Genomic DNA, 14,153 nt, shown 5'->3' on the forward strand with positions numbered 1-14,153 from the left:
AACAAGTAAATCCTTTTTTTTTTTTTTTTACCAGCTCAAGCAGGAAAAAGTGGGAAACAGAGTGAGAGTGAGAGTCAGAGTCAGATAGATTGAGAGGACTGAAAATTGGGGAGGGGAACATGCACTTTCACCGACAAAGTCAAGTGATTTCTCCAGTTCTTGACATGAAAAAATGACATTCCTCTTGCTCCAACTCTTTAATTTCCTCTCCTCTCTTATAGCCAATAAAGACACCCACAAATCTCTTTGCCATCATCATCAACCCTGTCCCACACAACATTATCCCCTCTGTCACTATCAAAACGCCTTACAGCAATTGTTCTCTTCACACCTTACATTCTCCCCATCCACTCCTCAGCATCCTCTCATTCATCTACCCCCTGTGTCCTCCATCCACCCCCAACCCTCGTGCTATTCCATCGCTCGTTTCTCTGTCCTGTCATTTTACCCTTAACCTTCGTTTTGCCCCTCCATTGTCCTAATTATTTTCCTCTCTTCCCTCCCTTCCCCACTATTCTTACCATCTCCCACCAGCTGCAGCAGGGCCAGGTCAAGAGGACGTTTCCAGCGTGAGTTTTTGTGCAGGGCGATACCGTAGCCTGTGGTGGCAAAAACCTTCCCCGAGCCTATGGTCATCACCTTGGTAAAAGGACAATGTGCAGATATTTTAAAAAACTGACCAGAAGGCAAACATATACGGTATGTTGAATCAAGTGCGAGCAAAAGCGCCCGTTTGAGTTAGTCCTCACCTTACAACCTTCGTCCTTCCTGGCCATATAGTTCAATACTGCAGCATCATAAATAAAAGCATCCAGTTTCCTGTAAAGGGATCAAGCGAAAATTCATTCATCATTGAATGGGCGAGAGGAAGCACAGGGATGGGGAGACTGGCTGACGCAGGAAAGGGGAGGCGGTATGAAGGTGTATTTCTGCGATGTACCTGGGAAGAGATTTGGGGTGCAAAAATATACGGCAGACAGAATGATGGAGAGGGCATGAAAAGTTAAATCATAACAAGAAAAGGGAGGAAGGGTGGAATAATAAAGCAGGCTTGGCGGGAAGAGTGAAAACACAAGGAGAATAAAATAAGGCAGAGATCAGGAAAAGATGTGTGAGTAAGAGGGAGCAGGAAGGTGGCGGAGGAGGCGGAGGGAGGAGGGGGATGGGGGATTTATACGGTGCGAAGAACGCAGTGACAGGGAGAGAGAGAGGGGGGAAAGATTTACACACTTCAGGGGGAAAAGACATGGGATAGAGCCAGAGAGTGATGAGGATTATAAAGTTTAAATACAGACACACACACACACACACTGGGAAGGAAGAAAGAATTAACCAAAAAAGAGAAGGAGGAAAGAGAGAAATGGTAAGATGAGAAGGCAGATGAGGAGTGAGAGGAAGGGAGAGATAAGCAGCAAGGAAAAGAAAAAATACAGCAGGAGAAAAGCAAAAGTTACTTGATTTCTGTGCATGTTAACACTGAGTTATAATGGTGGTGTCAAGGCAATGGGGAGGGAGAAATGATGACAGAAGCTTAGGATAAAGTAAACTGGGATTATCCAACACATGACGGGTGATAGAGATTCTACCAGAAAGTGAAGAGGGAAATGTTGCTTGCACTGCGTGGGTGGGTGGAGATAGCAGTGAAGGTGGAGAGAGAGAGTGTAAAGGTGAGAGAATCAGTGCAGGAAAGCGGGAAGTATGACAAAAGATGTGAAATGTTAGTTGGAGTTGAAAAGATTGTCACTGCGTATGATAGACTGCTAGTGTGAGATTGAGAACATTAAAAAAAGGATGGCAGCAGGTACCAGAAAAACAAAATAATGTAATAACCATGAGATGGGCTGATGGAAATACAGTAAATAGGTTTTGTAGAATGGACCTTGTAGTGAGATTGTATTGTCAACTGTTGTTTCCACAGTAAAGAATGAACTTTTTATCTCAACTTTTACACGAACCTACTGTAGACAGGAAACCCTTAAACTTCTAAGAGGAATGGCAACTTCAACATCTACAACTTGATGACAACGGAGCAACATTATCTTCTCTAGGAAGATTGCGTGATACAATCGCTCCAAAAACAGCTACTGAATGGACTTTGTGGTGAGATTGTATTGCCAACCAATGTGGAGATCTGATTGTAATTGGGCCAGTAGTCAGCATTTTAGTTTCCTTTGATCATTTAGTGGCAACACATTTACTTGCACCTTGTCTGAATGGCAGTGGATGCTGATTTCCTAGGACAAAAGTAGTATTTCAGTAGCCAATGCAATTTTGTAAATTGAGGTCCACTATTGCAAGAATTCATTTAAAGAAATCATGATTTGTTGTTATTGTTTGCATGGACACTGAGACCATGTATCCTTCATAGTAGTACATTTTGTTTTAAACGTATGGATCTGTACCTAATCATTTGTCACATGAGCCTCTTGGTTGTTGTTTTACAACGTCTAAATCAAAGATTTGATGTCTCTAGGCTAACAACAATATAGTTTTTTATTTGCTTGAGGAAAGTTTGAACAATTTTAACAACTTCCTTAATTGAATAAACATCATCGTTTGCAATGCATGCTTGAATGGAAACTCAGCTAGTGGAAAATAAAAAGCAAGATGTGAAGAAAAACAAAGACCTAGCAGGATACATGCAAATGGAAACAATTTCAAGTACCCAGTCTTGAGGTTCAGAATGGCGTCCTCCACCCCTCTCTGGTTGTATTTGCCCATGTACTGGTGCATGTCTGGGTAGTTGGAGCGGATGTTTTTTTCTGTGCTCCCGTTGGGCACTGTTCCAAACTTCAGAGGTGGGTACTGCTCCTCGGGATGCTGAAACTAGCGGAGCAAAGGGAGGCGAGGGAGGGGGACGGAAGGGGCATGAGACACACCAGGCTGTGCACCAATCTGTCTGACCTATTTCTGTCCACTTTCCAGACTAACTTACAGCACTCTATGCACAAACCAAATCTTTGAAAAGAGAGCAGTCTGTGGACATAAAGTAGTATTTAGAACTGTCTTTTAAGTATTCAAGAGCTGTGGTAATTGAGTTATGTTAAATTAGATTTTATTCATTTCTAAATTCCTGTGCTTTAATCAATTTAACATTCAAATGCATGGGATTTGGCTCACTCTAAGACTTTAATTCTCCTCCTGCTTTCCCCCTACTTAATCAGTATTCAAGCAATGAAGTACCTTCTTGTCCGAGAGGCCTGACACTGTGTCAATATACTCCTCCTGAATCATGAAGGCGGCCAGGTTAGCAGTGTAGGAGGCCAGAAAGATGACAGCAAAGAAGGCCCAGATCAGCACCATGATCTTGCTGGTGGTTCCTCTGGGGTTCTCTACTGGTACAGAGTTGTTGAAGACAATGGCCCACAAAAGCCATACAGACTTTCCTATAGTGAAAGTAGAGCCTCCGGCCTCTGGCCAAAATGATGACGAGATAAAAAGAGACAGAGAAAAAAGAGAAGGGGCGTAATGAGTGATTTTAACATTGAACTTTTTTCAAGACAGCAATTCAGCCAGTATGAGACACAATAGTGTATTCAGCAGAGTCTGACTGCAGATGAAGCAGCCGATTCAAATTAAAGTTCCCCGAATGATCTGCAAAATGGGTTTACTATATATGAAAACACCTAGCAGGCTTTTTGACACCGAAGCTCATAAGGCAGTGACTATACGTTTCGAGGATGGCAGCTTTCAATGCAGCTGCTACGTGATCTTACAAATAATTAAACCACATAGTGCAAATCACCATTCAAAAGGGCTCAAACACTCCTGCCTCTATACGACAGAAGTAGAAGAAGGAGGAAGGAAGGGGAGAGATGAGAGTGAATGAGAGGGCTATATGGGAGGATGACAGAGAGGTAAAATTATGTAGAGCACAGCAATCATGCAGTAAAAGAGGCGAGTCGGGTTGGGTATTGGACCGAGGCATCATACCGACTATCACAGGGGTACAAACTATGCTGTTGAATAATAAATGGGCTTCAATATCGAGAATACTTGGATGCAGTTCAACATACTGTAGGTGTAATTTCCTCTTCACCACACTCGCAGTTCAGAATTAAGGGCAGCACATTCAAAATGTCCAGTAGTACAATACTGAGTGTGGCAAAAAAAGAAGCAAATAGTTCACTAATCAGATGATCGGTGGTTCGATGGTGGTGCATGTCGAAGTGTCCTTGTGCAAGATGCTGAACCACAAAATGCTAACTAGAAAGATGCTATATAAATACAGTTGATTCATGATTTTGAGCACATTCTTTGATTGTTTGACGTGAGCAGAAACAGCAATGGACTGATCCATCTATCAGACTGGGAAAGACTTCTTAGACCCATCACTTACTCTTGCCAGTTTGGAGACTGCGGTTGTAGCCCACGGGGCTGAAGAACTCAAAAATGAAGACAGTCACAGCTACCACAGTCAGGCACATGACGAACATCATCACCCACACTGCCGGACTGTAGGGTTCTTTGCGGGAAAACAAAAGATTTTAATGAACACATAACACAAGGTCCTGTATTACTGCATTATTTAGTGTTGTTATTAGTAGCATAATTCCTATTATCATATAAGGGACAAAAAAAGTTTCATAAAACTGGCACATTATGTACTATATGTATATATAAAAAGGAAGCTTGTATGCAGTGAAAATAGAAACCCGCTGGAGCATATTCCCCAGAAGTCCATAAACACTGTTTCTCTTTTTTACAGTCATCTCAATGCAGTCTATTGGCCAATAACACTGTTCTCCCACTGGAGCCTTGAGTCTGCTGACAGAGTGAAACTATAAGTTGGGAAGACACAAGCAGCTAAGAAAAAGTAATGGCTAATCTAGATGTAAGGACCAGCAGCCAAAGACTGAGGCTTTTTATGCAAACTCGATGCTTTAATTAGATTAGATTCTGTACATCAGCGAGCTGCCTCACATAAACAGAGCCTCTTACCTAAGAAAGCGGATGGTGATACAGTTCCGTTGCTACGGGAGACCATTACACTGATCCCCGTCTCCACAAAAGGGACGGAGAAATCCACCACCTCCGACCTCTCCTCATTGATAGTCAGCGAACCGATGGCCATGTCCGCTCGCTTGTACACCACCTAAAGGGAACGAGAAATCAGTGGTATGGGAGAAATCTAATTAATAAACCCTGCAGAGGTTATAGATAGACAAAGCCAATCATTTACAGTCCACAAAGATTTGTTTCCAGGTGAGACAGTGACATTTCTTCACCCAGAACCTTTGTACACTCTCAGATGTGTCTTCACCAGAAAGGCCAAGGATTCAATCTGGTACAAATACTGAACACGTGTCTCCTGCGCATCTCTTTAGCATATAAAATGAGCTAAGGACCATCTCCTCCCTACTACCATCTAGAAAAACCTGAAAACCGCTGTGTCTGCTGATTGTACAAGTGAAATGTTAATCTACATTAGACATGGCACATCCGCTCTTCAGAGCAAATCAGCAGAAAAATGAAGCGAAGCGGAAAGCAAAGCACCCTCCCCTCAACTCTGCCAAGTCTCTGGATTACCTGATCAAAGAATGGCAGGCTTTGGAACATCTGATCAAAAGACACACATTAGTTTGAGAAAACAAAATTCGCTTGGCCTTTTGCATGTGAAAATAGATTCGACAGACAGCTCTGGCCCGGGCTCAAGTTATAAATGATAGAGCAGGAGAGCGCAGTGGAACTGTTTTGGAACTTGTGACGACTGGCGTTTGGCAATTTCCCTCTGGGACAAAGATAGAAACAGCAGGGGGCTTCAATGAAACAGCAGCCCCCGTATCGATCTCAGTATGTGTGTGAGCATGTGTGCATACTTGTCTGTTTCTGTGTGCCTGTTTTTTTTAATATTTCTGCCAACATCTCTCTGTCTTTCTTGACGGGGGATCATGAACCTCAGTGAGTATTGCCAAGAAAACATCAAGGACTAATCACAACTAGCCAGGGGGTGTCTGACAATGTGTGGAATGCGTCTCTGCAGATAAACATACTGTAGACAAGTGTTTGCACGAGTATGTGTATTCACTGCAAATTGCAGCCATCATGCTTGTCCATCTAATTTGTGTAGCTGCATTCACTGCCCTCTATTGCAGTGTATGTGTCCGCACATTTCTGCGTGCATGTCCGTGTGTGTGTGTGTGTGTAATAAATGACAGCTGTCTGATTGCTCGCAGTGGTTAAGTGGCCATAACTCTCACAGCGATTGATGCACCACATAGCGTTTAACTGGTCACCCAGGACACATGAGCACAGGCTGAGGAATGCTATCATACGGCTTGTCGACTGAAAATGTAACACAAAATATGCAGAGGCACAAAGATACACTCACACACACACACACACATACACCTTTCACACATGCACAGGGAACACAGGACCGACATTGAGAACACATTGCTCACAAAGGCAGGCAGGCAGAACCACCGGCAACAACACACACACATAAACAAAGACCACTTGCCTCTCCAATCATGCCGTTCCAAACACCATCAATTTTCTTCCCATGCTTCCCATTGGTGACTAAGTAAAGGTCGTAGGTGAAGCCGACAATCTTAGCCAATCTCTTGAGGATGTCAATACAGAAGCCCTTGCAGCACTGCTTCATGGGAGCCACACCCTCATGGATGGCACTGTAAAAGAGTCACAGGGAAAAGAAAAATAAGCTAAAAAAAACATCAAAGTATCAAGTGTCAAACAAAAAAAGTAAAAAAATATCAATTCTTATTGGTGTGTAATGGTGTGCTTCGACAAGAAAAGGACAGGAAAACAGAAGAAAATGGTCACACGGAAGGAATATTGTGGCCAAGTCCTTGATGACAGGTTTGATCGACCAGTGTTGGATAGGTGCTGTCATCCCTTCAGAAGCTGATGAACCATAAAGCTTCACTGTGGTCATATCTGATTCCAGACCCCTGAGTCATTCCACTGATCCTCTGGAGAGCAGTCCGTTATTGATTATGGCCAGAATGACTAGACCACAGTTTTGATGGGTGATTGATGTCTCCTCAATTGGATGGCATCATGAGTGCTTAGGAACTCCATTCATAACAATTGATTTTTCTGATTATTATTTCTTTTCAATAGGACTGGGTGAAACATTATCATGTGAAATAAGTTAATAACATCAAATCCTACATAAAACATATCAACCTAAGATGGATAAAACGTATTTTTGTGGAGTTGTCTTAAAGGATTCACACCTGGCATTAAGGGGTCGTCTGCAGGGCACTGAGTCACGGATGCAGGTCCCAGATGCAGGGTCTGCCAGCTCCACGATGACAAATGGCCTCTCCTCCAGTGTGACAACGCGCAGGTGCTGGGCATCATCAGGTGGCTTAAGGAAGGGCCCGTAGCGAGACCAGGCTGGGTACCGAAGCCTCAGCACGCCGTTCTCCCACCAGCCTACCTGGGGGGAAACAGACAAGAGAAACATTAGAGAGGCGACGTAAACAATCCCACAGATTTCTACCACAGTCTGTATTTATTTTCTTTTAACTGATGCCGCCTTTTTAAAAAACAGTAAACAAAACCAGTGCTGTTTTCCCAGCCTTTAAAGAATATGTTTATGGGCGATAATCACATCAACAAAGCTCTTTGCATTCAAGAAGGAAGGAAGAAGTGTCCATCTTACATCTGAAAACAAGTCTCTGTGTCTAAGTTATAGTTTTATTCTATTTTGGGCAGTAACTTCAGTCACTAAGTCCTTGGTCACCTAAGTCACCTTGGGCGCTTATGGCCCATTACTGACCTCCAGCATGCAGCTATGTTAGTCTATAATTCAGTCACATGGCATAATTAAAGTCATAGTTGTGTTCCAACAGCAGGTTGTATGATAAAATGTATTTTTTGGGATCATACAGATGTCCGGTGTATCGGTTTAACGAGTGACCACGTTAACTGGTGACCGTGAAGTTAAGTCAGATGTTGAAATAGGTAGCTGTCCTCGTAAATGCCTACTTTGTTTACTTTTTAATTTTTTTTTCTTATTAACGTTACAATGTCAAAAACACACCTGACTCATCTTCAGAGTTTAGTCTGACAGCTACGCATCATTCTCTTCCTCTTTCAACAGCTCTCGTAACCACGACAACCACAGATGCGTTTGGCTAACGGTCACCAGTTAACAGGGTCACCGGTTAAACCGAAACACCGGGACGAATAACAGACTGCGCATATCAGCAAAGAAATAGAGCGGAGCAAAGCTGTCCAATCCCTGGACATATTGAACGCTGCTTTCACAAAAAATAAAAATAATATCTTAAAAAACTCTGAGTAAGTATCTTTGAAGACAATGGATGAGGAAATAACCGCCCACTAAAGAACTATAAGCATTTGCCTCCCTGAGGTCTGCGTAGGGATCGCTGTGTGACCGAATCACGTGACGCCTGGTCTCGGTTATGTCATTTAAGTGTTTTTCTCAGCTTGTCTAGTTTGTTTGACGTGTTAAGCCTGAAGTTGTACTCAAGGATGCTTCAGTGCTGGGTCCAGTTACCGGAGTTAAGCTTGCTGCTGTGGTCAGTACACCTTCAAAGCGCACCTGTCCACAGGTGATTTCTGTTTGTTACACACATGTTGGAAACCATTATTCTTGACAAAGTTGGACTGAGTTCTTCATGTATAATGCAATCCACTGCCTTTGGTAGGCAAATAAAGTAGTTAATGTACTTTTAAAATTGAAAAAACAAAATGTAAATTTTAAACTTGAAAGTAAAAATGAATCACAGTCAGTACTGCACGTTTGTTAGAGCTACTGTAGCAGCAAAAGTTATAATGATTGTATGGGAACAAGTGTAAATGTTGCATTCATATAAAGCACAGATGCAGTGTGCATTTAATGCCAAACCAGATAAAGAGCAGAAAAATACTTATTTCTACTACTTTATAAGTGCAGTGTTTTATATTATGTTTAATTGCATTTCTATTTTTGATAGTTCATATCATCGCCAGTAACCACATTCATTTTCACCTCTTAAGTACGCATGCTGACACACTGTATCGATCACATATTTTAGAGAATGAAACAGCTATAACATCAGCCATAAAAATCAGTTTTATTGTCGAGGAGCCACTCTAAATTCAATTTTAAATGATTGTTTGTTAAATGGCATAATTTTCTTTTACAATACCATAACTTTAAATATTTATTTTGTCGCACATTAACACCTATACAGTCACATATAAATGCATTGCAGTAATCATTATATTAGACTGCTTCATTTTATCGTTGCTTGCATGCTATAGATGGGGCAAAATACTGTATCCCAAACTGTGGCCGCAAAATGACAATAGAGATGAATGAACATCTGTTTGATAGCCCCAATAAAAGCGTTCTATAATAAGCTTCATGGAGGTTGTAGTAGCATTTGCTGCAGGGCTATGGTGGTGTTTTGAATTATATTGCACAGGTATTTTATTGGTTATTGTTCCTACTTGCTCCTTTTATAGTTTAATTTGACGTTGTTTGATTGAAGAATTATACTCTGACAAGCTCTGGTCATAATGCATTTTAAGAGGCACTTACTCATTTAAAAAAAAAGCATGTGCGCAGAGGGTAGAGCCATGGCTACAGATCACTGTGATTTTTAAAATCTGTTTGCGAATGATACTGTGAGACCACATTGTTCTATGTCCACTGTTGACCCAAAAATGTCTGTCAAGCATCCCTCTGGCTGTATCATTGTCCCCCTTCCCCACCATCTCTTTGCCTTTTTTATATGCACTCTGGATTTGTCGGATGCTGGTGCGTGGCATATTCAGACTTTTGAAAGAAGCACAAGGCAGAGCCACACCCAAGAAGATTCAGGGTAGATATTTTTTTTTATTTTTTGTGAACCTTCCTCTTGCAGCATCACTTGACACATCTCGGCATGATCACCTGATAAAAGTCTCGTCTAAGTGTCAGGACAAGTGTAGCTGAGGCGACATACACAAAAGAAAGCGTGTGTACATACTGTATAGACGTCCACACACATACAAAAATGAAGATATACAGTTAACACACTCACACACACACATAAAAAATAAAATAATACACATATGAATACAAGTGCTTAAGCAGGCCAGTAGAGTAAAGTAAAGTTTGGCAGCTTTGTACAGCTCGCTTGTCTCTGTAATGCAAGCGCTGGTAGAGAGAAGAGGAGGAGGTGGCAACAATGACAGTATTTCGATTGCACTTCGACCGCAGCTCCGCAACAGACATTCAATCAAAACACACTCAGGGAGCACAGACAGGAAACAGATAGAGCTTACAGGAGAACACACTACTCTGTATCAGACAAACACCCAGAAAAACCCACACACAACCGTCAGAAAAGGAACAGCAAAGAAATTTCACTTCAGACTTTTCGAATTGCTGGAATATTTCAGAGTAGGGAAAGTATTCCGGTTTGAAGTAAAAGTTTGAAGAATGGGAAACACTCTGAAACACTGTTTTCCGTTAGCAGCTGTGAGTGGCGTTAATAAATGTTCATTCAATTCCAGTAACATCCTGGAACATCTAGCTGTGTGTGCTGAATCTGTAGGTGAAACAAGCCATACTAATGCTGGACAACCTTCTTGTACTAGTCTGCAGTGTTTCAGTAAGCTAAGCTGGGTGCTTGCGGGCTCTAGGTAATGGTGCAGTCATTGTAAAGAGAACATTAAATATTCAGAGAGAGCCAACAGCGTGGATGTGCATAATAGGCAGATACAGGCGTCTTATCCTCATTGTGGGTGTGAGTGTGTGTGTGTGTGTGTGTGTGTGTGTGTGTGTGTGCATGCAATAGTTTTTTTTTTTTTGCAAGAAGGGTGTAAGTATACAGTATGTTCCCTCATTTGTGTGCACACACATGTGGATGTCTGCGTGTAAGTACTAAGCGTGTGTGCATGTGGGCGGGTTTCGTACCCTGGATTTGCACAGAGTCGAAGGACCAGAGCAGGAGCTTCTAATTGAAAGGGATTTGAGGGATATGGCAGGAGTCAGCATGTTACGACACGCTGAGACTGGACTCTGGTGGGCTGTTAAAACCAGCGGGAGGCTGAGAACCACCAATGTGTGTATTAATGCCTATAATGTGTGTGTGTGTGTGTGTGTGTGTGTGTGGGTGCATCGGTATTTGTATCTGTGTCGTGTTTGTGATTATGTTCAGTTGCAGAGAGTATGTTCAGAGTGTGCTGCGGGTCTTTACGCATGTACAGTGTGGTGTGTGTGTGGTTGAGAAAATAAGTATTGCTCTCTCTCTCTCCTGACACTGACAAGGGTAAAATCCGGGCGTATTAAAAGGAAAACATCGCCAACAGGTGACAGGGCTTCGTTTTAAGGATTTCTGAACAAACCACAGCTTTATAGAATATGCATGACATGCTAGAGTGGCGCTGGTGCTTGTAACACATGCATGCAGTTATGTAAACAAGGCACTCAAACACACAAACCAACGCGGGGGGGGGCGAGTCTACAAGCAGATGGTAGTGACACCCAGAAATCAGCAGCACTATTTCAATCTGCATTTCATTTACAGTAAAAGACCTGAAAACACAGGCAGCAAATAAGAAAGCAACTATTGATCAGTGACAAAGAGGGAAATGTATGTGTAGATGTGTTTGGCTGCAGGGCTGCAGCTATTGATTATTTTCATTATTGATTCAAAGATAGGTTCACATATTTTCAGTCTGTCTAAATGCAATTCTCTCAGAACCATTTGTGCATTTAAGACTAAAGAAATCTTTCTTTATACAGTATACTGGCTGCAGATTTTTTTCCTCCTAGTGCCACTTCAATGATGAGAGAGATCCACAGTCTTCATTCTGTGGAGAAATCCAAAATTCAGCCAAACTATGTGAAGCTCCAGCAGTCTGAGTTAGTTCAACCAAGTGTGTATCTTCCAAAGTGACAGTCTTTTTGAGGGAGGTTGTGTTGATTAGATTTCCGTCAGTCGACTAATGTGCGTACGTTAGTGGTGTTGTGGGAGTGTGCTTTAAGCAGGAAATAGCACAGAGGCAGCAGAAACTGAACATTACGAGCACACGCGGCACGGTCAAATGGTCAGCAGCCAGCTTCTCTCCTCTGCCTCAGGCACAGATAGCCATAGTGAACTTTACATGGAAATAAACTCATGAGACCCGACTATTCTCACTGTCAAGATTTATATTCGTGTTTCAGATGCCAGTGCAGCACAGATTTGCTCCTATAGAGATTAAGACTCAAGAACGTTGCTCCAATCAGCACAAAACCTGCTCTGCTGTTGTTCAGGCAGGACAAAATTTTCTCAAGAATCCCACAAGAGTCAACAAAATAACATACAATTAAGTGTATCCTGATTCAACAGAAAACATCCCCCTTTTCTCTCACAGCGTGAGACTCAGAGCACACGATTAGATAAATAGAACTGATGTCATGTCCTTACATCTTCCCATCCACGTCCAGGTGTCCACGAAATTACATCCAGGAACGGGTTGGCCAAGTAACCATCGCTATCGAAGGAGTAGTCTCGACCACCAAGCGTGATGTTGCTGAAATACCTGCATTACAATGGACATGGACACAAGGAGAAGGCAGACAATAGGTAAATGAACAGAACAATACATCATATTAATAAATCACCTCAATGTTTTCTTGGAGGAGATGAGGAGAAAATAAGAATCACACGGCTGGTTTTGATCTAACAAGAAGCCTGCCCTATTCTCTTCCCATTTGAAACTAAGTTACAGCACCTTTATGGTGACAGTGAGGGCTTGTCTGTTAATCAAATCTACAGACAAATGATCACACGCACAGGATTGTCAGGACCTTTTGAAGTCAAACAACTGCTGCTCTCTGCATCAGCCGCAAGCTCTATAGTTTGTCTGATAATCACACAGGACAGATGCTCTAATTGTCTGCTCGTGTCATCTTGCTGGCTTCAAAAAACACAAAACCTTTTTTTCTTACATGACAGGAAGCCTCATATGGAACACCAGCTTGTAGTTACAGACAGTGAACAGCAGGTAGCAGTGCAAAAAAATGGAAATGAAAGCATCTTCCTCCTGTGTTCTTGGACATAGTTTATAAACAAAGAATGAAGAATCCATTAATCATTTTAATTGCCACCCTGTGTGTGCCGTGCTTCATTTATAAAAATGACTGCAAATATACAAATTAATTACACGTTTGGCTCCTTTTCACACTGAACAAACATGAAGTAGTGTCTCTTTTCATTATCATGTATGTGGATCAAGAATGACTGGTGTTAAAAATGAACCAAGATGCTAACTAGAACCACTTGGGCTACCTGTTAGAGTGTGCCGCTGCCTGTTTGCACAGCCTACGAGGAATATATTAAAGCCAGCTCATTAATATACATGAGACATGGTCCGCTTGCTACAGATGCTGGGGTAATTTTGCCAACTCACAACTACACGCACCAACAACATCTATTTTGCATGGATGATAGCCAGCTCCAAATTCAGATATCCCCTCTGTGCCTGCTCCCTGACACTGAATCTACCAACTCCACCCATATACCTTCCAGCTCATTTTGGCGCTGAATCAACTTATTTCATAGAATATACCTTGTCCCATCTCTGTTTCTTTTTCTTCCCTTTCACATATTTTGTTTGGAGCCTGCCGACTGCCTTACATTTCTCTTCCTTCCCTCCTCACATTCTCCCTTTAAAGTGTTTCCTCTCTCCTCTCTCCTCTCTCTCACCTCATCCTACCCCGCAGTCTCTGAGTCTGATTGGCATCCGTCATGCAGTTGGTGACAAAGTTCGGCCCACCCGTCGTCCCGTAATCCTTGCGCGTTGCCACTGCCCCGTGAGTCAGCACAGACACACCCCGAGCAATCCTCCGGCGAGGTTCGTCCCTCCACCCCTGGGGCCGCACGGCAAACAGAGCCCGGGGCAGGCTCTCCATGCCCAAACCTGAGAGAGCTGGCCCCACAGCAAACCACATGTGCGAGGCTCCAGCCTGACCGGCGGCCCAGGCGGCTCGGAAAACCAACTCGGCCTCCTCCTGTGAGCAGTACAGCAAACGTACCTGGAGGACAGCAGGAAGGCAGGGAGGGAACAGGGACGAGGGGAGACACACACACACATACACGCTAGTGAGATAAGGAGGGGACAGGGGAGACGTGGAAAGAGACAGGGTGGGAGAAGTAAGGGGAGAAAGATAGAGCTGGAGCAGAGGTGCACCTGAA

At 42.8% G+C, this 14,153-nt stretch overlaps 1 protein-coding gene and 1 long non-coding RNA gene across 5 annotated transcripts in view; one reads left to right on the forward strand and one right to left on the reverse strand.

Moving 5' to 3' along the window:
* grin2db (glutamate receptor, ionotropic, N-methyl D-aspartate 2D, b) overlaps positions 1–14,153 on the reverse strand; it is a 45,518-nt gene that overhangs the window by 11,226 nt on the left and 20,139 nt on the right. For all 3 annotated transcript variants that reach the window (XM_027286440.1, XM_027286442.1, XM_027286441.1), the window contains exons 5-14: positions 13,665–13,993; positions 12,384–12,498; positions 7,203–7,408; positions 6,464–6,632; positions 4,942–5,095; positions 4,340–4,465; positions 3,184–3,413; positions 2,666–2,826; positions 750–819; positions 522–639 (exon numbers count right to left, since the gene is read on the reverse strand). In XM_027286440.1, coding sequence (XP_027142241.1) covers positions 522–639; positions 750–819; positions 2,666–2,826; positions 3,184–3,413; positions 4,340–4,465; positions 4,942–5,095; positions 6,464–6,632; positions 7,203–7,408; positions 12,384–12,498; positions 13,665–13,993 — 1,678 coding nt within the window. The remainder of the gene's footprint in view (positions 1–521; positions 640–749; positions 820–2,665; positions 2,827–3,183; positions 3,414–4,339; positions 4,466–4,941; positions 5,096–6,463; positions 6,633–7,202; positions 7,409–12,383; positions 12,499–13,664; positions 13,994–14,153) is intronic.
* LOC113747283 (uncharacterized) overlaps positions 8,448–14,153 on the forward strand; it is a 17,093-nt gene continuing 11,387 nt past the window's right edge. For both annotated transcript variants that reach the window (XR_003463519.1, XR_003463520.1), the window contains exons 1-2: positions 8,448–8,516; positions 12,404–12,542. This is a non-coding gene — a long non-coding RNA (uncharacterized LOC113747283). The remainder of the gene's footprint in view (positions 8,517–12,403; positions 12,543–14,153) is intronic.

This window comes from Larimichthys crocea, chromosome XIII (genome assembly GCF_000972845.2).
Source record: "Larimichthys crocea isolate SSNF chromosome XIII, L_crocea_2.0, whole genome shotgun sequence".
In the NCBI taxonomy this organism is placed as follows: domain Eukaryota; kingdom Metazoa; phylum Chordata; class Actinopteri; family Sciaenidae; genus Larimichthys; species Larimichthys crocea.